The sequence below is a fragment of the Anguilla anguilla genome, chromosome 10 (genome assembly GCF_013347855.1).
Source record: "Anguilla anguilla isolate fAngAng1 chromosome 10, fAngAng1.pri, whole genome shotgun sequence".
In the NCBI taxonomy this organism is placed as follows: Eukaryota; Metazoa; Chordata; class Actinopteri; order Anguilliformes; family Anguillidae; genus Anguilla; species Anguilla anguilla.
The window spans coordinates 19200121-19225641 of NC_049210.1; the positions used below are offsets into that span (position 1 = coordinate 19200121).

The 25521-nt window shown below is 44.2% G+C and overlaps 3 protein-coding genes across 14 annotated transcripts in view; 1 reads left to right on the forward strand and 2 right to left on the reverse strand.

Moving 5' to 3' along the window:
- Positions 1 to 549: 549 nt before the first annotated feature.
- dph7 (diphthamide biosynthesis 7) lies at positions 550 to 10125 on the reverse strand. Of its 9 annotated transcripts, none has more exons than XR_004767196.1 (14): positions 9835 to 10125; positions 9542 to 9614; positions 9259 to 9333; positions 8510 to 9018; positions 7780 to 7965; positions 7332 to 7465; positions 6704 to 6791; positions 5739 to 5833; positions 5311 to 5471; positions 4686 to 4758; positions 2936 to 3001; positions 2347 to 2519; positions 1496 to 2048; positions 550 to 1458 (listed from the first exon to the last, which is right to left on the reverse strand). XR_004767196.1 is itself a non-coding variant. In XM_035436370.1 (14 exons), the coding sequence occupies exons 6-14, from the start codon at positions 7918 to 7920 to the stop codon at positions 1570 to 1572; spliced, it is 1410 nt and encodes a 469-aa protein (XP_035292261.1). In that variant the 5' UTR covers positions 7921 to 7965; positions 8510 to 8611; positions 8723 to 9018; positions 9259 to 9333; positions 9542 to 9614; positions 9835 to 10125; the 3' UTR covers positions 550 to 1569. The 9 variants fall into 9 exon arrangements, 8 of the variants coding, with proteins under 8 accessions (XP_035292261.1, XP_035292260.1, XP_035292258.1 ...); XM_035436370.1 differs by having other exon boundaries at positions 550 to 2048; positions 8510 to 8611; positions 8723 to 9018; XM_035436369.1 differs by having other exon boundaries at positions 550 to 2048; positions 8510 to 8611.
- paxx (PAXX non-homologous end joining factor) lies at positions 9652 to 13222 on the forward strand. Its single transcript, XM_035436376.1, has 7 exons — positions 9652 to 9862; positions 10289 to 10349; positions 10728 to 10777; positions 11370 to 11554; positions 12037 to 12087; positions 12462 to 12552; positions 12722 to 13222. The coding sequence occupies exons 1-7, from the start codon at positions 9750 to 9752 to the stop codon at positions 12762 to 12764; spliced, it is 594 nt and encodes a 197-aa protein (XP_035292267.1). The 5' UTR covers positions 9652 to 9749; the 3' UTR covers positions 12765 to 13222.
- A 785-nt stretch (positions 13223 to 14007) lies between these two features.
- abca2 (ATP-binding cassette, sub-family A (ABC1), member 2) overlaps positions 14008 to 25521 on the reverse strand; it is a 76147-nt gene continuing 64633 nt past the window's right edge. For all 4 annotated transcript variants that reach the window (XM_035435722.1, XM_035435720.1, XM_035435721.1 and 1 more), the window contains 14 exons: positions 25059 to 25174; positions 24477 to 24624; positions 24246 to 24369; positions 23328 to 23460; positions 22243 to 22363; positions 21667 to 21845; positions 21168 to 21309; positions 20388 to 20522; positions 19866 to 19969; positions 19617 to 19709; positions 19339 to 19441; positions 18222 to 18359; positions 17748 to 17957; positions 14008 to 17380 (listed from right to left, as the gene is read on the reverse strand). In XM_035435722.1, the coding sequence (XP_035291613.1) occupies positions 17345 to 17380; positions 17748 to 17957; positions 18222 to 18359; positions 19339 to 19441; positions 19617 to 19709; positions 19866 to 19969; positions 20388 to 20522; positions 21168 to 21309; positions 21667 to 21845; positions 22243 to 22363; positions 23328 to 23460; positions 24246 to 24369; positions 24477 to 24624; positions 25059 to 25174 (1782 nt within the window). In that variant the 3' untranslated portion in view covers positions 14008 to 17344. The remainder of the gene's footprint in view (positions 17381 to 17747; positions 17958 to 18221; positions 18360 to 19338; positions 19442 to 19616; positions 19710 to 19865; positions 19970 to 20387; positions 20523 to 21167; positions 21310 to 21666; positions 21846 to 22242; positions 22364 to 23327; positions 23461 to 24245; positions 24370 to 24476; positions 24625 to 25058; positions 25175 to 25521) is intronic.

Genomic DNA, 25521 nt, shown 5'->3' on the forward strand with positions numbered 1-25521 from the left:
CAGGAGTGGGAGATGGGGGGAGGTCAGCTGTGACTGCTCGTGCTTAGTCAGTCTCTGGTGTATTTGAAGCTCTTGGTTCTTTTCCTTACCAACTTCAGACATACTGTTCTGTTGTTGTTGATGGCATTTCTTTTTCAGATTGATTTTCCTTAAAATTCCAATCATGGTCTTCTGTATCATGTTCCAGTGAGGAGGACTGTCGTTAAGCATCGCTATGTGTCACAACGTAAGCACAAATACAGGTCGGCCTCTGTCGCATTGCAGATTCAGCTAATGCCAAATTCTGCAATAAATACCAGTAGCATCTAATTATTATTTTTTTGATTCATCCCACAGTGCCTTCCCCTTTCTGACTGACTTCAGATGTATAATGGCACATCAGAGGTTATTTATTAGGCAAATGCATGCATTTTAACTGACAAGATGAATAGGAACAAAGAACTGGATGGTGTCAAACTGGTCAGCTGTTACAAATTACATATTACTTCACTGTCTTGGTAAGGGCACTTGAGTAGTGAACATCTTTACAGGTGAATCCACTCTTTCTAGTTGATTTAAAATGGATAAATCTTTATTTTATTTATATAGTACATATATTGTACTAATACATTGTTGTGAACAACAGTGGTAGGGCTGTAACATTGCAAACATTGACTACCATACCTACTACCACAGTCTTTATACAGTCAGAGTAAACCTGTGCATGAAATGAATCAATTCATTGACCCTCTCAAACCCTTGTTTGATACCATTAAGCTCAATGTAAGCTACTGCTGACCTGATTTATTTGGTAATAAGCATGGGTTAAGTAATTTCAACATTTAAAAAAATCATGCCTTTTTATTCCCAGATTAAGAAAACATTGCCCTCATGGCTTAATTTTTATAATTCGTTTTTAAATCTGTTTTGGGTTCCCAGTATCTTTCCTGGACAATGCATTACAGGTATGGTGTCTCCAAAAGGCAGAGTTTCAGTCCCTGAATCAGGGTTGGAGACTGCACCTCCACAGTTTGCATAAAAAAACTCCTGAAACTGCAGATGCTTCTGCAGTTTATACATGTAACTCACTCCAACATAGTGGGTACAAAGCCTGTCTGACAAATCTAAGGAACACTGGTGCTTACCACAGAAGTTCCTACTACAGTGGTAACCAGCCCTGTTCCTGGAGATCTACCCGAACAAAGGACACCTCATTCAACCGCTAGAGATCTTGTTGAGCTGCTAATTAATAAGTTGGGCGTGCCAAATTAGGGTTAAAATGAAAACCCAAGGGACGGTAGATCTCCAGGAACAGGGTTGGTTGCCACTGTTCTATTAGATCCTCTGCAAAGAAACATTTGGACACAGAACAGACGTGCGCTGTGCTGGTTGTGTGTACATTTTGATTCTCCAAATCCTCCCATACAGGTTTGCATGGTACACACCCGCACCTCACCAGCACGCACGCACTCCGAACTCGGGTCCGTCTCCTCCCAAATTCAAACGCTCTCCTCTCTCGGCGGCCCTTGCAGGTGACATGAAAGAAGGGCGGGGCCCCTGCCCCTCCTCTCTCTCCCCGGGGACAGGGTTTTATTGAACGAGGTGGGCTGCGGATTTCTCTTCCCGTTCGGCCTTGTTGGCGATCGTCCCCACCTTCTCTCGATCGCCCGCTCCTCCCTGTGCCCCCGCCGCACTGGTCTCCTCTGGGCTCCAGTCCCATCGCCACACGTGCAGCATGTGGTCGTAGAAGGAACAGGTGGCCAGCAGGCAGGAGAGGGAGGGGGCGTCTTTGGCAGGGGTTGGGGGCGGGGCCACCAGGGGGGCGGAGTTCTCGGGTATGTAACGCCCCTCCTCGTCCTCCAGCGACGTGTCGAAGCTGGCGGTCGGAGACTCGTACTGGATCCTCAGGTGACCCCCGACCTCGGTCCTGGCCCCTCCCCCCTCAGCTTTCTCCCGGGGGGAGGAGGGTGGGGGCCCCCCGAGGGCCAGGCGTGACCAATCGGCCCCGTAGGCCAGAGAGTTGTGCAGGATGTAGGAGGCGACCACTGGACATGCCCCTCCATCACCATCTGGAGCAACGAAGAAACTACAATTATAACAAATACACACAAAGAGCGAGATTAAGGTTCACCTATATCAGGGCTACCCAACCCTGTTCCTGGCGATCTACCATCCTGTAGGTTTTGACTCCAACCCTAAAAAAAGTGCCTCTCATTCAACAGCTAGAGATCTCCTTGAGCTGCTAATTAGAATCAGGTGTGCCAAATTATGGTTGAAATGAAAACCTACAGGACAGTATGTCTCCAGGAACAGGGTTGGGAAGGCCCGCCATAAGCACACACATACTGCATAAACACTCTGACTCACCCAGGGCTTGCTGGCAGTGAAGGATGTGGAAGTCGTTGTGCATGCAGGCGGCCAGCAGGAGGTGCTCTTGAGTGGGGTGCCACTTGAGCCGCCACACGCCGCCTCCCAACGGGCTCTCGTTGAGGGGCTGCCGCAGACTCCTCCCGTCCCACAGCAACACCTGCTCATCATAGCTGGAGGCAGGAAAGGAACCGGATGCGTGAAGCTTTAGAGGCCCCTATGCTTCTAGTGCCCAGCTGCATGTCAAATCCACTTCCATGACCCCAGTGAACCAGACCATACATAACCATCAATAACAAATGTTACCCATAAATCTTTTGTCGTTTGCCAAAAGTACACCAGACTTTACACAGCAAAATGTTGAGAGCTGAATTAACACTGAATATAGTTGAGGTCCAAAATAGATATGTGTTCAAATTTTATTTTAGGATTCTCTTAACACAAACTTTTTGTTTCGTTATTGACACATTACTCTCACAGTACCAAGGAGTAGTACAGTACAAACAGATGAAATGTAACATGGCAGAGGCCTGAGAACAAACGCATGGATGGCAAATCAGAGCTAAATTGAGGAGAGCATTTCATTTACCTGCCTGTTGCCAGGATATGTTCCCGGTGAGGGTTGCTGTGAATGCTACACACGCCCATGGTGTGCCTGAGGGAGCAGGGGGAAAGGAGAACCAAGGCATCCATTATACATTCATGAACGCCTTCAGTGAACTGGCCAAGCAGAGCACTAACAATATTCTCCACAGCACGATGTAGGCTACATAAAATATGCAGATGAAGAGACGGCAAGACGCAATAAAAACCGACAAAGGAAACTACACAAATTATGTAAATAAAAATCATGAAATCTCTTCTTGGGTTTTAAGATCTAGTCTAAACTGTTGCTGTGAAACCGTTTCCTTTTGTGATTCCAAATTTGGCAAGGCCTTGCAATATCACATACACTCACACTTTTGCTTGCACAAAAAACCCTGGAAATTCCATGACTTTCTATGACAGCCAATTTAAATTCCCATGTCTCCTCTTCAAACAAATTTACAGGAAACATGTTGGGTGCTAAAGGTAAACCATTCCAAGAACCACCTTCTATACATACACATTTCTCAAATCTGAAATTATTCAAATTTATGATAAATAAAACAGGCACTCATCACAAGTGCAGGTTAGGCACAACAGCCTAGATGCCTCCAAGGTTCAAGCCTGGGCTATATTATTATCCAAATAACAACTGTAAGTCCACAGTAATGAGACACAAAGATATTTAAACCATCATTTACAAAACATTTTTTTCTAAAAGGGGCCCTTTCCAAAATCAGTGAAATAGTTTAGATCCAATGGGGAATTCATTTCTGAGGGACCAAATTTTTAGGAGACCAATTGCAGTGTGCCATGAAAGTAATGACATTTTGCTACAGTGTGAACACAGGAAGCTGAAGCTTTTTAAGCTCATTTTTACTCTTGCTATGAAATGATAAGATTCATAGTAAACTGCTTGGCTAAAGATTTATTCTGAAATCATGAGATTCTTAGTAACATGCTCGGCTGATGATTTATTCTGTGCTTAAAGTTTCACAGGAACGCGTTTAGCTTAAGATTCACCTACTGAGCAAGTGGTGTTTATAACCTGTATAAATTGTATCTTACCTACCTAGCTGTGGATACATGATTATTTTACTCAAATTATTTACTCATATCTTCAATCTGGAACTTAGATTGAGTGGTCTGTTTAAATTCTGACTTTAAACGTACATAGATAACTCTAAAAGATATTGAAGATCGAGCCAATCACCCTTGAAGTAAAGCCCAAATCTCTATGCTAGGTTGAACCCACACCAACAACACCTACTCCCCTACATAAAGAGCAGGCGAGACATGTTAAATCTGACCTAACGTAATCGCAGTTGGTTGGGAGCGGTTTATCTAGTGCGACCCAGAGGAGGGTCTTCAGCATTAAGCATGATTTAGAGAAAACTTCGCTACTGAACACCCTTTGTGCCACCGAGTCTGTGGCTCATTAATCCTTCGAAAAAGCAGCACCACGCCTGTGGAAAGCCTTACCATACTTCAATGACCGTGTATGAATGCATGAGATTTAATGACCTTGTATGAATAATGGATTCTGCGCACTACTGTTCCCAAAACACAAACATGTATGTGCCTATGACATTTTCAACCCTCTAGATCTTCATCGGGAGAGGGATCAAACCATCCGTTTTGTGCAAAATGTTACAGAGCCGTTGGCTGCAGCTCAATTCTATGACTTGAGATCCTGGTCCCGCACCAGCTGGAGTTTGTGGATGGGTGCGCACGCGATTCTTCCTGGATCTCACCTCTTGCTGGTGAAGGTGGGGGAGGAAGGCCCGATCCGAAGATCCCAGCCCTTCAGCTTGCAGTCATCGCCACCTGACACGCAGCAGACAGACGGGGACACAGACGCGCAGAGCGTAACACGGGCTGGCGATAAATCAGCCAGCAGAGCAGCGAGCGGGGCGGCGTTCAGAGGCGCTGACATGTACCCGACGCGAAAAACGCTCGGAGGCAAGAAATAAAAAACCGAACAGGACGAGCTGCAGCCAAGGCTAATGAACGAAACCGACATGCCTGATTATGTGAAGTGTACACACTGTGAAGACGGCCAGAAGCGCCGCAAGCAAACGGCCTGTACACGGACGCACGAGGAGAGACACACTGATCCCATCTGAGGCATCGTCCTGTTCATCTGTGTGTGGACACCCTGATCATCCCCACTCGTCCTTACGCGGTTTTTACTTTTGGTTGACATGTTCGATGTGGTGAAGGGTAGCAGCCACAGAGTTTGTAATATTGCAGGAACGCAGGACGGTACCGGGCCCATTGAGGGGCCCATTGAGGCACCCTGAGATGGGAGAAAGCAGCAGTGCAGGTGGGGGGGGGGGGTGGGGGGGGTGGGGGGGGGGGGTGGAGCTCGAGCCTTACCGGAGTACAGCAGCTGAGTGTCCCAGTAGCTGAACGCAGAAATCCAGGCTTCAAAATCGTGAGCTTTCCACTGAGAGACGGCGGTGAGGCCCGCCTCGCCTACGGAGAGCACGTTAACACAGCCCGCTGAGTCACTGGACACCACGCGCATCCCGCTGCTGCTGAAACAGAAAGGGAGAGCACACTGAGACCATCTCACATTCAGCACCGAGTCAAGACTCTTACGCATTAAAATGTAATATATTAAAACTGCACCACTTGCCATTTAAAATGCTATAGTGTTTTTGCACACTGCGAGCTAGCCCCAGTTCTTGTTAATACCTAAAGAATGAGCACACCAGCTCTCATGACTGCGACAATTATATCACTTAATATCTGCTGTAGGTGTCGTCTGCAGCCTTTGTATTTTCATGAATTCTTTCTCTCACCTGTCTCCTCTCCCTGTGGACCAGTCCAAAGACAGAGCCAGCCTATCTGGGCCAAGCTCCAGGCTTGACAACACCTCCAGGGCACAGCTGCCTTCCTACTGGAGAGAGAGAAACATGAGGGTGGGGCACCAGCCAATCAAAGTGCTGGGTTATGATTGAAAAGTTGACTTACAGAAAGCATTGCATTAGTACTTACATACAATGACATGTTCAGCTTATGGTAACCTGCTAAAGGCATTTCACCAAGTCCAAAATGTTTACTTTTAATAGCCTATATATCTACTTGCGTATCTATACAATGTGTCTGTTGAACTGTAAGCAAGAGGAGATATAAATACAGAGAGCAGCTACAGTGTAAATAAAGTGCATTAGGGGATCCAAGGACATGTCAAGTTGGAGGAGGCTCACATGCTTAGTCTGGGTATGAACTCCCTGATCCTGACCTATAATTGGCCATAAATTGAATTATTGAATGAATAAATCTCATTTGCCGGAATAACAGTTGTCTCTAAAAAGTACACATAACACATGTATTGGAGTTAATATTTTTGAAGACTGTACTTGAACCTCTTCCCGAATGGTCGTTTTATTAAATCATAAAACGGAGCTCCTGACTCTGTCATTTGCTGTCTTTATTTTCAACACAGTGATTTTTGTTAATAAATTCTTACAAAAGCAAATGAGAGAAACAATGTCAGAGAATGTATCTTTCCCTGGTTTGAGTGTACAGATATGTACCTTTCCCTGGTTTGACTGTCCAAACATCACTGCTATAGCTGTATGTTGCCAGTATTCAAGAGTGCAAACATTGCACAAGTGGGTGATTCATGTTTGTGCTGAACATGCTCTTCTGCCTGTGACAGTAAGTATTTATAAATCATGATCAAGTTATGGATACTGGTACCCTTTGTATTACTGTCAGTGTATGCAACTAGGTGATGAACAGTGTAGTGTCAGTGTCTCACCTGAGTGTCAATCAATCTGTACAACTGCAGCTCCCCAGTGGCAGTGGCTGTGCCCAGCAGAGGAAGCCCTGACACTGGTACATGACACCTAAATCCAAGACATAAAGATGCATGTCAATCAGAATGGCATGAAAGGTCTAAAGCTGTATAAATACATAATTATACTGTATTCTTTTTTGTTTAATTACTACTCTAAAATTAAAGATCCCCTCCACTCAAAAATGAGTTTTTTTATGGTAAACTCCTTTTGAAAGCATGACTTTCACTATAGATTAATTTTTGTGCAGAACAAGAGCATCCTTTTCATATTATTCCACTGCAGACCGAGAGCTCCTCCATACTTCCCTGAAATTAAAGTTGGAAACGTGCACGCACAAGCAAAATTTGTGACGTCGCAAATATGTTGAACCAATCACAGTCCGCTATTGCGATGATATGCAAATTACAGAAGAGCAGGTGTGCTCCCCTGATCTACAGAAAAGAAGAATGTGGTGTGTGCGGGGGTGTGTGTGTGTGATGATTAAAATGTGTTAGCAGGAAAGCAAATCACCATCAACTTACTAGTGAGGCATAATGTAAAAAAACACAATAGCAGAGAATAACACTGTTTATATTCATGTCTCCTCACCACTTCATATCCAGTATAGCCGGAGTGTCGATTCTCTGAACCTCTGTGAGAGGTGGGCAAAGCGCGCCTTCCTGACGAAACTGGAACAGGTATACACGCCCAACACGGCTGGGGCTGGCAGACCCAACGCCTGCCTTCAACGAGACAGAAGGGGAGAGGGAGGGATAGTGCTCTCACCATGAAACGCTCGACATTCACTGATTTCTAAACACAGTTATAAAAGAAATTGCCCATGGATTGGGGCAGTGCTGGGGTCAGAATCCTATATGACAGGCATATTATAGTCCTATACATATTTTATAAACACTGTTAAGCTTAGCTAGGTAAATACTTTGTTCATAAGCACAACGTGTGCCCCAACTGGCAACCTAAGCTTATGGTTACAAAGTCATATTTTCTGCCACTAATGTCACCTAATCATAAATGTTGTTTCCCCCCATTTTTTTACCTCATCTGGCGTCTTCTGCAACTGGTATGTTCCGCATACCAGCACATTGTCCCACTGGGGCACCGGGCACCACTCCACAGCATCAGCACTCAGCTCCGTGTCGAACACTTGTAAGCTGCGAGTACGCGACCGCCACGCCATCGTAACAAGTCTTTCGCATACTGCACCACAAAGCTGCCCCTATGTCTGATAAGATGGGAAATATTAATGTTAATCTTTAATATGTTTCAATGACGTATTAGCACCTTAGCTGACCACGTAGATAGCCAGCAACACCACTACAAATCAATTCCAGCTTTGCACGTGCTTACTCGTGGAAAAATCCCAGACTGCTTGTCCAAACATACGTTACAACTACTTCAGTAACTCTCCGATCACATTAGCAGCAGTGCTCGAATTTAATTTCTGAGGACTTCTAATAGTAATTAGTTGGTTAAATTCACTAGTTATCGAGTGCATGCAAACTCTAACAACTGGGTGCCAAGGTAGCTAAATAATATTACTTTTCAAGCTGCTACAGTATGCATGCAGCTAACAATTACTGTAATTGCATAGCTGTGCTAGCCCACATTTCTGCAAGAGTGAGCTACTCTGCACAGTAACTAGCTAACTTGACAAAGTCAACGGAGTAACTATAGCTAGCTTCGACAAATAAGACAAAATATTATTTTCTCCACGAATATATGCATTTTAAATGCCAATTTTCAATGAAACAAACGTTCATACATACACGGCCGATCGACAGCGCAAACCAGGGATCTTTCAATCGAATGAGGCTGAGGCAACGTGCTACTACTTCCGGTCCGGAAAACAACAACCTAAGAGCTCAGGGCTGGAGCAGAAAGGAAAGGACCTTTAATTCTGTGGGAAAAGACAGTAATTTCCAAATCTTCCTAGTCTCCCTGTTTTCCACAGTAGTTCGATAAATAATATGTTTTCTTACCTGGTCTCTCTCGCAGACGAGAACTCAAGAGGTTAAATAAATATTTATAAAATTAAATAAATAAACAAGTCCTGGATGGGAGGGGTTGGAGCTTGTCTCCTGTTGCTGCTTTCTCTTGAACAATCTACGTTTTCCCCTTTCATAAACATCCTGTATATATAGATTGCATGTTAAAGTGGCTTTGGATAATAGCATCTGCTACATGCTATGCAATGTATGTTAATGTAATACAATGTATTGTAAATTACGCACTACTGCACCTGACGCATGTTGAACTACTTTAGCCCCGTTTTATCCTAAGGATATGAAACATGAAAACATATTTTATTGCATGATACAAAATACCTCCCAAATAAGTTATATAGAGGTATTGCACAGGGGGTATAAACCATAGAGAAAAGAGGCATTCAAATATATTTCAGTGAACTGGTTGAAACTTTTTAGAGAAAAAAAAGAATATATTCAAAAATGAATGGGGGAAAAGCTTTTAAAGTTTTTTAAAGCGGAAATATAAATGCATCAGTCTATATGCTTACCTTGCTTTTTGCTGCTTCACCCTGTTCTTGTTTCTTTGTTAAATTGATCTGGATCATTTCCCCAGTTACCTCTTTCTGTGGGACGAAAATTATCTTTTTTTATTAAAGAGCTCAGTACACTACAATGATAAACTTCAATCATTTAATTCAAAACAGAAATACACCGTCAATCAATCCTCATATAATTACAAAGTACATGCACTTTACACTGAAAACAAAGTACTGTATATTCCCAGCTATAAAATCAACGGGTTGTCTAAATAACTTGGGCGGTTAACATTACCTTGACAACACCAGACCGGTCCCGAATATTCCCACTAATTATTTGGAAATCAGTACCATTACCTTGCCTACACCTGAAAAATAGCCAAAATTATCCGCCAGTGTTCTCCGTGTTTTTTGGATAACAGCAGTGACATCACTGCCCCGCCTCCTCCTCTACTAAGCGCTATATTTTCTAGGTTTCTCTTAGCCGCTTGCTGCAGTTATTAATGGATTATGATGCACTTAAGACACAATCGTCGTACTGCACCTTGGTCAATAAAAGTGATAACTCCAAATACGTTTGTTACTCACATACGAAAGCAGGAACGTTCAATATCGGGTGAGTTTCCTACCAGATCTAGCTGGATAGCTCTCCGGCGAGCTACTGCTACTTGGTAGCCAGTTAGCTAGCTAACGTTATATTTGACCAAGGTAAACTAACTGCTTGATCACTGTTGGTCAGTAGCTGCGTGTGCTGACAGTGCTATTGCAGAAGTGTCGGAACTTGGTAACTGTTTCGTTTGTCGTTTAAACATAACTTCTTGCAATTCACTGATTGTTAGCAAGCTAACCTAGTTTGCACTGGTTCATCAAAAACGTCAATGCAGGGCATGACTCTCTGAGACGGAATCTATGGAACTGCGACCCCATGTGGCTGGGAAGACGTACTTCGTTCCATTGCCGTAAAACGATAAAGTGTCACTTGAAACAGACGTTTGCAAACTCTATTGTACAAAATAAATAATTGCATTTCCCCTCTTGCCAGACTAACTAATGCCTCAGAAGTGTGGAGCAAAGATTTCACAGAGGAAACACTGGCTGAACATGTAAGATGGATTCTTAAAAACACATGGACACATGGTTGGTGTGCCTGCACGGTCTAGGATAAATATACTAGTTTAGAAGGCTTTTACAGTTTTGTTTGGTAAACACAACGTTTTTACATTAGGATTACTCCACTCTAATTATGGTAGACCTGAGTGTTTGCATGTTCATTCCATACTCCACTGATTAAATTAATTACAGTATTAACCAAACTAATTTAACTTGTTTCAAGTACTGTGTATTTGTGGTCTTAAAAGAAGCAAGCAACTCTGCTTTTATCTCAGCCAAACAGGACAGTTCCACTCTATTATTCGCACATGGTGTATTTAATGTGGAGCTCCATTACATGGTGATTTAAAGATATGAGTACTGCCTTGCAGGGAAAAAATGATGCCTTGAAACCAGCAGAAGATTACATCTCAAAAATCAGGTATGGCTTTGCTCAGTAGCTGTATGTGTACAACACATTTGTGGTGGCATTTTAATGTTGTAATAGAGTTAACAAGGAGAATTCCTGAAACAACAGTGAAGGCCAGTGTCAGCCCCACTTAAATGTCATGCTCATGCTCCAGTTCTTTTGTGATTCCAATCATCATTATGAGGAGAATTGTGCTGTACTAGTTCCTGGCTTTGCTACCAGGCCCGATTCCCAGTCAGGGAGATTGTACCCTTGAGCAAAAGTACTGAACCTCAATTACATCAGCAAATACATGGCTGTACGAATGCATAATGGCCCAAAATACAAGCTGTTTGTCATCTGTGAATAAAAGAGACTGCTCAGCAAATGCATTATCACGATCATTAATCAGATGCATCACCTGCACCACCTGGTTGTTATAACATTCCCCACACATGGCAAAAACTACGTTTTATTGCTTATATTTGTTTCTGGTATTCTTCCTGTTCTCCATCTGCTTACCCTCCGTCACCCTCGATAATGCTCCCAATTTTTTATCCACTCCCGGTATTTTTTTTTTTGTTCGTTTAACCATTTCACTCCTCTCCTCTCCGCGGGTTCTCAGATCGACGTGTGGGAACGGCAGCGCGTCTGTGACCGTGCAGGAGGACGGCGCCCTTCTCCAGCTGGGCGTGTCCCCGGGCTCTGTGAGCATGACCCTTCCCAGGCTGAGTGACCCCGAGGGCAGGGCGGAGCTGAGGGACCTGCTCTTCAGGATGGCGAACAGTCTGGCGGATGCTGACGCTGCAGGTAGGTCTGCCTGCACGGTCTCTTTTCATGTGGTGCATGTCCTGCTCAGATCCTGTAACCTTTAACCCTTTGAAAAGTTGTATTTTTGGGCTATTTTTGGGGTTTCTTCAAAATTCTATGTCAGTGTTCTAGAACTCCATTGCTTTGAAATACCAGAAGGGGTTGTCACATCAGCATTAGACTACTCAATTCAGTTCAGCGATGCTACCATTTAGCAGTGTAAACTGCTCTGTGAAAGCAGACACAGTGATCAGTGTTGTTCATTCTTCCGAGGAGAAGTAATCATATTGCCCTCTATAATCACTTTTTGTGGATAGAGTTGTTAAGAGTAGGGCTGGAGGTTATCCAGAGGGATATTTGTGTTATATGCCTTCTAACACTGGTCACATGGTCACTGTGGTCACATGTGCACCTGAGGGCAAACCGTTCATGTTGCCAGTTATCACATGAAGTAATGCTGTAATATGGCTGATCGCCTTTAGGGGGACCCTCATCTGTCAGTCCTGGGAAGAGCCAGTTCAGACGAAATACAGGTATGTAAATGCGGTTTATCCATCCATCCATCCATCCAGTCATTATCCCAGGGGGTGCTGGAGCTTATCCCAGCATGCATTGGGCAGGAATACACAATGAATAGGTCACCAGTCTATCGCAGGGCACACACACCATTCACTAAATGCGGTTTATTTTCCCAAAACTTGACTGATTTGCTTTTTTTTTTTCTCATGCTTGTAACCCTGCCTGCTGGTCTCATTAACATCGGGACTAGAGCTACACCCCTATGGCATTTTGTATACACACACATCAAATTCTTGAATGGACACATTTTTGTTTTATTGTCACAGCTAGGGGGCAGGCCATTTTGAAAAGATGTCATTGTGCGTGCTCGCTCTCCCTCCTCTCTCAGGCTTTGAGCCCAGGAGGCAGCAGACCGGGCCAACTGTGGTTGTGAAGAAGCGACTACCAGGAGACTCGCTCATCAACCCTGGAAGCAGAAAGTAATTAGCAAATGGACGAACACGCTCGCTCTCCCGTGCATATGTAATACTACAACATGGACAGAAACACATTCAGTCACAGACATAAACAGTCACACAGACAGAAATGTATAGACACATACGCGCATGCGTAAGTGGATGTGCAAGGTTTTTTTTGTGTTTTCAACAGAAAGAAGCCTGCGACCGGAGTGGCGTTTGATGACAACGATTAACTATGAGGGCAGATGGACATACTGACAGAAGCGGTACAGACAGATGGATAGATGCATAAATTACTGCTCTAAATCTCAGCAGGCCAGCCTGCAACTGTGACTCGATTCCTGCTGGAACATGAGGACGCTGAAGAACAACGGGATCTTATTATTATGATTCAGTGCTACTCAACATAGCAGTGCCTGTATCATATTTTTAAACGTATCAAATACTATTCACAACATGAACTGGCTCATTTATATCTCTATGGATTGTAATGATGTACCTGTTTACATTATTTGCAGCATTCAAAACAAGTGTGCTGTTTTTAAGTGTGCAGATTAACTGGTGACATTTTATCTTTTTTAAAACAAATACAATAGGATTACATTTTTATGTACATGAGATTAATTTTTTTTATTTTTATCTCTGAGGCATGCTGTCTTAAGGAGCAATAAAGCAATGTGTGTATCATTAATCAGTATTTACTCAATTTGTCATGAAGAGTAATACCTACTGGAGAGATATAATGTAACGTACATGGCAGATACTGAACTGAACGTGACAAAGATTGGCTGCCGTAGAGCCAGTACATTTTGGAAGGTATTCTGTTGCTACATAATATGGACTAAATAAGTTTCATGAACTTTTGTATAGAAGTTAACCTCAATTAGTTAACAGATTAGGGAGCCATTTTGTGCTGGTACAACTTGTGAAATGACGGCCACCAAGCCGGCCATCTATTGTGGCAGTCTCTCCCTCTACTAGCACTTCCTCCGCCTCATCTGAAAATATCAGCATCAAGACTGAATGGTTTGGATGAATAATCAGTGAAAACAAAGGCTTATCCAAGGGGGATATGAGGGAGAAAGTACAATGCAGACTGCCAAAAGGAAGCACTTTTGATGAGCTGCATCAAAAGGAGAAAGAAATGTAATATCAGAGAGAGGTAGCAGGGAGTAGTTTCAGAATTGAATTAGGGAGATCATCACATGTTGGCCATCAGTTAACATTGTACCTGGAATTTTGAATAGATAAATCAGTTGCCGTTATGCTTTGTGACCTAATGAGATATTTTCATCTGTGTTTTATAAGTAGTACACCAAGTACTGGCATATGGATGTCTCCTAATACGTAATTCATATGAAGGAGAAATCCAAGGGACACACTCTGCACTCACAGTCATTCAGTCAGTCGCTCTTAACAGGCTTTCATTCAGGCCTAAAGGACATTTTCCTAGGACAAACACTCCAAACACGAGCGTTAAACTCATACCTGATTTTATTATCCATTTTTTTTTTGTTTTGTTTTGTTTTGTTAACTTGAAAAATATCAGATCACTTCAGCTGGAGCACAAGAGCGTGGAAACAACAAACGACCCAATCAGAAACAAGCCCAAAATTTCAAGTCAAAATATTACGTGAGAACAGTAGTTTACAGCAGAAAAAATCTTAGACATATATTCATAAAATATAAATATAAATATATTTATATTCATATACACACATATGTAGGATACATTCCAAAGCATTTGGCTCCAGAGGGAAAAAAAACCTTTTTTTATCTCTAAATCAGCGAGAGATTTTTGGATGACATCAATCACTGCATGTGGTTTTTAATCAATCACATGACCCGGGGTACAACTGCTGGTGTCTGGTCCTCTTAATCATAGATTTACTTCATGATTTGCTGCAACTATTTGTTTCTGAAGCTGAAATGGCTCTGAAAAGCACCCAGTGTTATTTTATTAAGTGTTATTGAATGAAGCTCTCCACACTACCATAGAGTAAAGGCTTTCAGGGGAGGGAGGCAGCAGAGCGGGGGGGGGGGGGGGGGGGGGGTTAGGGGGCATATTCCAGACCATCCTAGGGGGTCATCAGGACTACATCACTGTAACACAGAGGTTCACAGAGCTCTGAGCAAAAACGGAGCGTAACGGTCATGAGTAACTGAGAAAGTTTCAAAGGTTAATGTCCAAGTAGGGTTCAGTCCGAGGAAACCACCATTACTGTTATCTTTTCAAAATTATTCACAACGACAACACAAATATTTGACAATTTGACAGAGGAAAACAAAACTGTGACGATTTTCTTAAAGTTAATCAAACCTTCTGCCAAGTTTTTGTAAAAACATTCAAGCATACAGTTTTTGTCATTCATTTCAAGAATGAACACAACTTCCCTTTGGTCATTACACATCGATTTTGTTTTTAGGAATAAGAGAATGCGAATTTGTTCAGGTTTTCACCTCTCCAGCACATATTTTGCCCCTCTATACAAAGAAAACTCCATCCTGTGCATCCCCCATCCTTTGAGGAAAATGCAATGCACATTCAACGTCACAGTCTTTCACTCCCTCTTATATAACAAAAACAAAGGAGGAAAAAACAATTATCAACCAAAAGCAAAAGGCAGAAAACAACACAAGAGGTGTTGTACTGTAACCGGGGAGTGGAGGGGAGTGTTTAACATGGACGGAATCTCGGGTTAACTATTGGTTCTCAATATGTGGGCAACTTCCTGTATACTGGTATTGCATGTAGAACAATGGAGGGTGAAAATGTTATGTTTTACCTCATGTAGGGGGAGGGATTTTAAAGGACTCTCATTACTCCAAAAGTGTGCTTGTGTAAACTTTTGAGAATTAACCATAAAAACTCCACCACTCTGAAATATCAAGGCAATTAAAAAAAAAAACAGTAAATTTTATAAAGGCTGAGTGCAAATTTCCAAGATTCAGACCCTTGGCAAGGATACAAATGCACTGCAATTTAGCTGAGTGCTTCTCCTCCATTTTTCCTGTTAGCGTGTGTGTATTTCAGTATTTGAGAAGGGGCCCCGTGTGATATCCCTGCTGTTCTGCATGTGTGGCTCTACAGGGCTTCAGTAATGCACAGGGCCAGAAGATCAGATGGGAACCACTGCTCACTTAGAGATTCACAGTGATGTACCACAGAATACTCTTTAAAATGTGGCTGACAGTTTGGGTGTGGCCGTGTGTTGCCCTAATTTGTCGGACTGTTGTGATGTGGGCTGTGGCCTCTCTCTGCAGCATGGAGGAGTGTGTTTAAGAGACTTTAAACATCTACTGTATTGTAATGCAACCCACGGCCATATAGTAACATCATTTTTTTTTTAAGTAACCTGTAAAGTGCCTTTAAAATATATTGGATCCACATGAGATTTCATCAACCGAAACTACATCACTGCAGATTTAAGAGGGCACAAGAAAATAAAGAAGACAATGGCTCGATTTATTCAAAGAAAAAAATAAAGGATTCATCCTAAGTGTGTATCATCTCTGCCTCAAACCATTGACTGTGGATGAGTGTTAGTTTATATGAAGGTTAGGCCAGATGAATCTGGATTAGTTGCTGGTTGCAGGAAGACAAGCATCACTGCACTATATAAACTGCTAATGGGGAGCTTACGTTTAAGGGGCTGTGTTGTTGCAGTACCAATATACTTGTCATTTCCACTCCACCACTGGCAAGCCAATGGACCTTAGAAACAAGGTTTCCTTTTTACAACTAGATCAGTTTTCAAATTATAGACAGCAAAAGGCCAAGGACCCATAGAAAAAATTAAACATAATAATAAAAGACTCGCAATTTCAAACCAGCATGCCAAAACTTTCCAATTCATAAGGTGCACACGTACATTACCACTAAAAAAATCTGTATTTTATTAAATAAACTGACATCCAACAAAAGACGTTTCCTTAGACAAAAATAGATCACTTTTCTCGCCACAGAAAGATACACTGCACCGATTTTGACTCATCTCTCCAAGTGAGTTCAAAGCATGCTTACAAGGCAAGAATCATTTTCAATCGAAGTGAACTCAAAAGGGGGTTGGGACTGGTAACGCAGGCAAAATGGGGCCTAAAACTGGTTGGAAAACTAATAATACCTCTCTTTACATAAATTTACATTCATTGATATTAACAGGCTGAGCCTATCGTGGTCTGACCTTAAGGAGAATGATATGTTATTCTGTCACATCAGTGGTCATTGATGATAATAATAATAATAATAATAATAATAATAATAATAAAACCCAACATTTCCTTTGACAACTAACCCCTGAAAAATTCCTTTTAACACAATCCTCTTTGTACATTCCAACCATCCTTCAAACAAAATTCAAAAGTCGAACGCAGATTCTAAACATCCCGTTAAAAATTCTTAGCATTCTTGCAGGAGCAGAAAATAACCAGAGCTAGGGCGCTCCCATTTTACGGTTCCCCCCCCTACACGTGTGGATGGGAAGGGGGGTGGGAGGTGGGTTAGAGAGGGGCTGAATTCGGACGCCCTTCCTCCCCCTGTCCCCTTCTCTCCAGCGTATCTTTCATTCTGACTGGGGCTGTCCAGCGAATGCCACCTGTCTCTCTCCAAAGGTTTTTGACGTCTCGCAGGGAAGCAGCGCGCCACTCTTTGCACACAGACAGCGGGACTCCCCTCCTGGCCCGAAAGAAACCCTCGTTTGTCCTCTGGCTCACGCCCCGAAATCTTCCCTCTCTCGTTCAGGAGTCAAACAGATCCCTGTGCAGTGGGCCGCCTTCTCTCTCTCTCTCTCTTTTGTCTGCCGGTGGCCATAGTTCAACAGAGAGTGTCTGTGTTGAAAGACAGCTGCACCTGATTTAAAGACAAGGAGAAACACAACAAAACTAGAGACTCGTTTTTCAAGAAAAAAATGGAAAATGTCAACATTTATGAAGCGTAACAATCATTCTGCCCTAGAAGGATTGCTTAATGGAAAATTTCAGCCCAGTTTGTTTATTGCATGTTATTACCTGAGTTTATGTTTATTGACAAAAAGCAAATATAGCCTGATTCATTTTTTTTAGGCTTTAATGACCTGGTCTTGCATGGCAAAACCAAACTTTCATTTTGATTGGCCAAACTGTCTTCACAACTGAGAAAGCAGCCGTTCTCAGCCCTGGAGGACTGTGATTTCAGTAACAGGGATATAGACTGTATACATCCCCCATCCCGCTCTCACCCTTTCTTCTTCAAAACTGATCAGTCCTTCATCATCGTCGCTCTCGAGCTCCTCTGGCTCCTCGCTAACAAGGGCGTTCAGCTCGGTGTTGGCGGGCCGGGGTCTGAGCATGCTCAGTATGCGCTGCAGTGGCGACTGGCCACCACCAGAGGGAGAACTCTGTTGCTGCTCCAGGTTATCGCTTTGCTTTTTGGCAAAATTCACAAATACCTGAGAACGGGAGGCACAGAGACGGGTCTTAAATACAGGCGTGCGACTACAGAGAACAAACACAAAAATAGAGGCATGCAAGCAAGTGGAACGCCAAAGAAGTGAAGAGATAGACAGACTGGGAAAGAGGCAGGTAGAAAGAGAAGGCAGACATAACACAGGCAATAAAGGTAGAAGACTAAAGTGGCCGGTGAACACAGGCCGAGGCCCACAGACAGGTATGCAGGTATGCAGGGTCGGAAGGACAGACAGAAACACACTCACGTTGTCCAGTGTGGTCTGACTGACAGAGTAGTCTTCGATGCCCAGCACTTCCACCACCTGCTCCATCTTGCTGAAGACCTGAGCCAGGGAAATGCGCTCCGACTTGAGCTGGTATTGTACCTTAGTGTGGTGCCGCTCCTGGGGATGGGGGTTAATGGTGGAGAACATGAGGAAATCCATAAAATGTACAGTTAAGTATTGTTTTGAAAAGAACAGCAATAGCTCTGGAAAAAAAATTCAAACTAAAGACTGGTGGTTATTCATAAAATTTTGTGACAGTTTAATTGAAGTGATAAAGACTAACAGCATCAAACGCTTTCATCCTCCCGTTCATGGCCTACCACAGGTTTTTTATTTTTTATTTTTCATATTTCTGGTGTTACCACTGGGTGCTACAATGAAAGCATGGCTGATTAATGTAATACCTACTAGTGGTGTTAGGAATGTACACAGCATAAATCACATGGAAATGTTCAATTTTGGGACCAAACAGCAGGAAGATTTCAGTCTGATGACTTTATTCTTTAGTTTTTCTATTTTCTACATGCAGAGTTTATTTTGGTTTTCATTATCTGCTAGTAATTTTAAAAGAGGAACAAAATATTGGTAAGTGGACCACTAACCTTAGGAAATGGGCATGAAGAGTACTATTTTCAAATAACCCCCTGAAATGTAATGTATATAGTCTCACCTATATCTTTCACCAATATGGAAAGATAACTGAAATTGTAGTTTATGAATTATGAATTGTAGTTTATGAGTTCATCACCCAGTAACCTACACAATGTCTATGATCTTCACTGAGGTAATCAGGCCAGGAAATAACTACTGACACAGCAGTACCAGTTCATGCAGATAGCTCTAGCCATTCAGCAGGTCTGTAAATGCACTATTCCTCATCCTACACAGCACTGAGGTAATCAGGCCAGGAAATAACTACTGACACAGCAGTACCAGTCCATGCAGATAGCTCTAGCCATTCAGCAGGTCTGTAAATGCACTATTCCTCATCCTACACAGCACATGCTAAACCTTATGCTAATCCCCCACTTTTTGTTCATGTTTCCTCACCAACCCTGAAGAGCCCCCAGTGCTGACCCCATCCAGGGTAGCATACCTTCAAAATGGCCTCCGGGAAGTTCCTGTTGAAGAATCTCACCACCTCCTTCACGCTGCCGCTGGTCTTGGTCCGCACCGTGATCATGTAGCCATCCCCAAACCTGAAAGACAGGGAGGGAGGGAGAGGGGACAGTGCAAACACAAGAGAGGAAAAGAAAGATTGAAAAAGGAGTAGAAAAAAAGATACTGAACGTTTATGAAAGCAGAAAGATTTGGCCCAGGCCCCGTCTCGGTTGAGGGTACGACTCGCAGTGTTGAATTCCACCAGCTTCTCACCTGTTCTTCAGGTGCTGAATGCTGCCCAGGCACTTGAACCTCCCGTTCACCATGATGCCCAGCCTCGTGCAGAGAGCCTCACACTCCTCCATGCTGCAGAGAGAGAGAGAGAGAGGCCACAGCCCACATCACAACAGCCCGACCAATCAGGGCAACACACGGCAGCACACATTAACCAGCTGTTACCCACCTCTGTAGACGGATAAGATGTAAGCTGAAAATAAACTGAGGCGTCATGTGACGTCTCACCTGTGTGACGTCAGCACCACGGAGCGTCCCGTCTTGATGATGTCGAGGATAAGGTTCCACAGGAAACGGCGGGCCTTGGGGTCCATACCCGTGGTGGGCTCATCCTGAAAGACACAGAGCGGGAGAGACCTATCAGAGCCGAGTCCATGATGAAATGTGATTGAACAGTTGAGTCCTAGCAATTCAGGAATTGAACATGTGATCAATAGGTTGAGGCGTTGGGATTCACACGTGAACATGGCTGCAGTTACATACAATTGGGCATTCCAAATTAGTTTGGTAATTGGACATGCTCGGCCATGTTGGGCAAAAAAATGCCAATCGCACGGAAAGGAGAAACAGTGTATTTACTTGTTTTGTATGCTTTTTCTCCCGATCTCTATACCTCTTTTCCCCACGTGTGAATGATCGTGTGGAGGTTTTTTCCACTCCTAATCTTACCTTCTGTTGTTTTGACAGTAAAGGTTGTTCAATAAAGTTCAATTCAAAATGAAGTTTGCTCCATCATCCTCTCTCACTCACCAGAAAGATGAGGGAGGGGTATCCAATGAGAGCGATGGCAGTGGAGAGTTTGCGCTTGTTTCCCCCGCTGTAGGTCCCTGCTGGTTTGTCCGCATACTTGGACAGCTCCAGCTTCTCTAGAGCCCACTGCACAACCTGGAGAGAGAGGGAGAGGGATAAGGTTGGGAAAATGGGAGGAGAGAAAGATAAGGAAGAGAGGAGGAATAGAGGGAGAGAAGAGAAAGAGGCAAAGAAAAACAGAGACAGAGGGAGAGGGAGAGAAGAGAGAAAGAGGCAAAGAAAGAGGAGACGGAAGGGAGAGGGAAGACAGTCAACAAGCGCAAATCCGCAATAGCTGTGACCGCACGCGCGCATGCATCCATGTGTGCATGCATCCACGCACACACCCTCACACAAACACGTGACCTCTTCTTTGGCTCATGACCAACCTTTCCACAAAATCTTGTGCAAATCTGTGAATCCATTCGGGAGTTATGCGCCTTTTTGTGATAGGCCGCGCCAATCGCCACGCTCCCTCTTGGTCAATCGGCCTGAAAGTTACCTTTGGTCATGACCTACCTTCATGCCAAATTTCAGCCTCCTAGGGCGAAAAACTGTGGCCGCTATAGGGTGGGACACTTTTGTAGACCAACCGACCAACCAACCAACCGACCGACCGACCAACCGACCGACCGACAGACAGAGCTATAGAGCTGCGGTCGCAGCTAAAAAAGTGCAGTCTGTCCAAGGCTAAAAACTGCACCAAAACCGATGCCACTCAGGCTGGGCGTGGTCTCTCACCCGCTCCTCGTCCTTCCAGGGGATACCCCTGAGCCGGGTATAGAGCTCCAGGTGCTCCCTGGCCGTGAGGTCCTCGAACAGGGCGTCAAACTGGGGGCAGTACCCGATGCTCTGCTGCACCCGTAACAGCTCCCGCAGTATACTACAAACAGAGACACCGCGAGGCTTAGAAACGCTGAGCGTACAACACAGGAAACAGGAAATAAATCAGCCAGCAGCTTAATCAGGCAAAGGCTTAATTACTGCACAGAGCATATGCCGGAGAATATTGAAGGCACGTTAAATTATCACATAGGGCAATGAGGTCTAAGAATCTCAAAGACATTTATCACATAGTGCGTCTGAGAATCTCAAGAAACCTTCAGGCTAGTGAAGGTTAAAACTCCACTGAAGCTCAGCTGAATTGCAAACATGCTCACCCACACACCCATATAAAAATCCTCACACCCTCACCCAGATACCACCCCCCCCCCCCCCACCAACCTAGTTCCCAGCATACCTGTGTCCCCCGATGAAAGCCTCTCCCCCCGTGGTGCTCACGTCTCCGGTCAGCATCTTAAACGTGGTGGTCTTCCCTGCTCCGTTCACCCCCAGCAGGCCGAAGCACTCCCCCGGACGCACCCCCAAACACAGGCGGTCCACAGCCAGGATGCGCCCCATCTTCCGCGACTTGTACACCTGACAGGAAGTGATGCGTTTCAGAACTCGCTTATGAAACAGAATGTAAGTTAGGTTTCCTCATCAGTTATGAAACGGGAATGTCCGCTTCAGCTCTCAGGCCCCTGCCCCCTCCCCTTCTTTATTGGATAGGATGCTGTATAATTACAGTCACAGTTAAAAATGCACAGTTATTTCGTATAAATTTGCTTATGCAGGCATACTAGTCCATGACCGATATTACAATTGCTCCTTTAACAGCTGAGTGTCATGTCGGTGGAGTTTAAGGATCAGGAGATTTAAGAATAATTCCCTCAACAGTGCAACTGCTCAGTACCATTTTGGATCTGAACATTCACACCCTTCTGGTTTAAAAGTTCTGTAGGTAAATTTGACTCCGTGCGGCCACCGTCCAGACCTTGGTTAGGTTCTCGATCTTCAGCATGTCGTTGTCGGCGTCCCCCCTGAGCACCCGCCGTCTCTCTCGGGCCACGTCCATGTCGTCGTCCTCCACGGGCTGGCTGCTCACAGGGATCCTCCTGCAGGGGGACGTACGGGGCTCAGCGAGGAGGGGGAGGGATGCCTCCTCCCCCACAGCGGCTCTTTATTTAAATCTGTACTCTCTGTTTATAGCAATACCAGCCTACACTACCTACCAGCAATTAATTCTGTACGTTCTGTTCATAGCAATACCAGCCTACACTACCTACCAGCAATGAACTCTGTACTTTCTGTTCATAGCAATACCGGCCTACACTACCTACCAGCAATGAACTCTGTACTTTCTGTTCATAGCAATACCGGCCTACACTACCTACCAGCAATGAACTCTGTACTTTCTGTTCATAGCAATACCGGCCTACACTACCTACCAGCAATTAATCATGTACTGTTCGTTTATAGCAATACCAGTCTACACTACCTACCAGCAATGAACTCTGTACTTTCTGTTCATAGCAATACCAGTCTACACTACCTACCAGCAATTAATTATGTACTGTCCGTTTATAGCAATACCAGTCTACACTACCTACCAGCAATTAATTATGTACTGTCCGTTTATAGCAATACCAGTCTACACTACCTACCAGCAATGAACTCTGTACTCTCCGTTTAAAACAATACACCAGCAATTAATTCTGTACTTTCTGTTTATAGAAACACCAACCTACAGTACCTACCAACAATTAATTCTGTACTCTGTTTATGGCAGTACCAGACTATACTAATACTCACCAGAGAACATAAAAAACATGCAAACGTTGAATTGTGTAATTACACACACACAAACAGACACACACACACACATACACAGGCATATGTAAAAATACACCCATGCATACAAGCGACATACACCAGAACATATAGCACACCCATTCTCCCAGATTTACATGCATGCATGTACGCATACCTACAAAAACACATACAGTAAGCAAGCCAGCATGCAAACCAGCATGCAAACATATGCAGACAAGGACAGACATTACACACACACACACTCACTGTGGTTTCCTCAAGAAGTTGTACTGGCACATGATGGTGATGAAGAAGCCCACAAAGCCTTCAATTGTCATGGCAACCAGCCCCCGGGTGACGATGTCCCACTCAAATGGTGACTTCATCTTGTCAAACTGACCTGCAGGAGCCGAGGAGGAGAAAGGAAGAGAGAGGAGTAGAGAAGCAGAGATTGGATGATTGGTGGACTCTTTGTTTTATTATTTTGCCTTTTTTAAAACCGGACAGGTCAACTGATAACTCAATTCAACCCAGGGAATTAAAATGGGTGGGGGTTACGAGGGATTGTGCAGCCAATCAGCTGTTGGAGGATGATAAGTGATAGGTGGCTGTAAGTGGACAGCCAGGTTTGTGGGACCAGTACATCAAGGTAAACATCCCTCAAAAAGTGTCAATGACAACATTAATGTATCATCTAAAAGTCCAAGCAAGACTACTGGCCCACCAACACTAACTTGGTTTGTGAGCAAGTGCAAGAGAAAGGAAAGACATGGAAAAGTGGAGAGAAACAGACAGACTGAGAGATGGTGTGAGCAAGAGAGAAGAGTAGTGTGACAGAGGTGCAGAGATTAGAGAAGGGGAGGAAATATGAGCCTGAGAGGGATGGAGAGTTGTATGAATGAGAGGGATGAGGGGATGATGTGATGGAAAGACCAGAAGGAGAGGCATGCATGTGAAACAAAACGGACAGGGTGTGAGAGAGATATAGAGATGGTATGAGTGTGAGATGGAGAAGGAATTTAAGTCCTGTGGGAGCAAATTGATCTTTCTTGCCATGGCATTTGCTGATTGCAAAACCTGTGGGAAAATTGGAGTTGGTAAGAAAGTAGAGATGTGGGAGAGATAGAGAGATGGATTGAGTGTGAGTTGGACAAGGGAGTGTGGGTACTGTAGGATCACACTGACCTATCTTGGCGTAGTACTCGTTGATGTATTCGTTGTAGGCCATTTCCATCAGACCGTGTCCCAGGTTGTAGTTGGGGAAGATGAGGAAACAGGACTTGAGATAGCTGTTCACAAGCTTCAAGTCCTAAGGAACAGGAAATGACAAAACGATCCATAATCTGATGCAGTGGTATGAGTGCGAGGCGCGGGAGTACGTGTGAGATTCACGTGCACGCGCGAGCAAATCGTCACCTTGTCGTGCTCGAAGAGCTGCAGCAGGAAGGTGGCCACCGTGGCGGTGATGCCGATGAAGAGGTTGATGACGATGAGGAAGACGTAGGCCGTGCTGGGCACCTCGAACCAGAAGGAGGCCGGGTACATGATTGGTGTAATTGACCAGCTGGAGGGGGCAGAAGAAGAAAATAAACACAACATCACCCAGGCAACACTCTTCATGCCACCCTAACACCTGGGCATAAAATACCCTCTTTCAAATAACCCCACTGCCCAGGCACACTCCCTCAGCATTCAGTACACTACCATCTGCGTGCTGTCTACAAGAGAGCCAAGTAATGGATGCCTACACGCAAAGTGAAAAATGAGCAGAGCAGATTACAGCTTTTAAATTCCTCTCTATAAAGACACAAAATGCAATGCTCCAACGTAGGCTGTTGTCTCACAAGAGGATATAACCAGAAACAGCATCAGCGTGACAAAAATCTCATTATATTCAATTTTGTCTCTCATTTCTCTTCTTTCATTATTTTTTTCTGTTCCGCCTGCTTCCTGCTGGAAGGCCGCCCTGTCCCCGGGAAGGTTTGAAGCCACACCCACCCGTACAGGAGGAAGAGCGAGAGGACTGCGGGGAAGTTGGTGGGGGAGGTGTAGGCGGGCAGGTCGAACACGAACAGGATGAGAACGCAGCAGGTGGCCGGCACCAGGTAATTCAGCTGAGAGAAAGAGCCAGAGAGAGTGAGAGTGTGAGTTCTATACGCTCCCTTCACACAAACACAACCACACACTCACTAACAGCACCTATACAGGTATGCATTGGTATACTATATGCCAGGGGTCCTCAATCTTATCCAGACAGGGCCGGTGTGGGTGCAGGCTTTTGTCTCAACCAGGCAGTAACACACCTGATTCTACTAAATGAGGTCCTTGGCAAAGACTCTAGAGGTTGATTAGTAGAAGCAGGTGTGTTACTGCTTGGTTGTAACAAAAGCCTGCACCCATACCGGCCCTTTGTGGATAAGATTGAGGACCCCTGCTATATGCAATACACAGCATGTGCTAG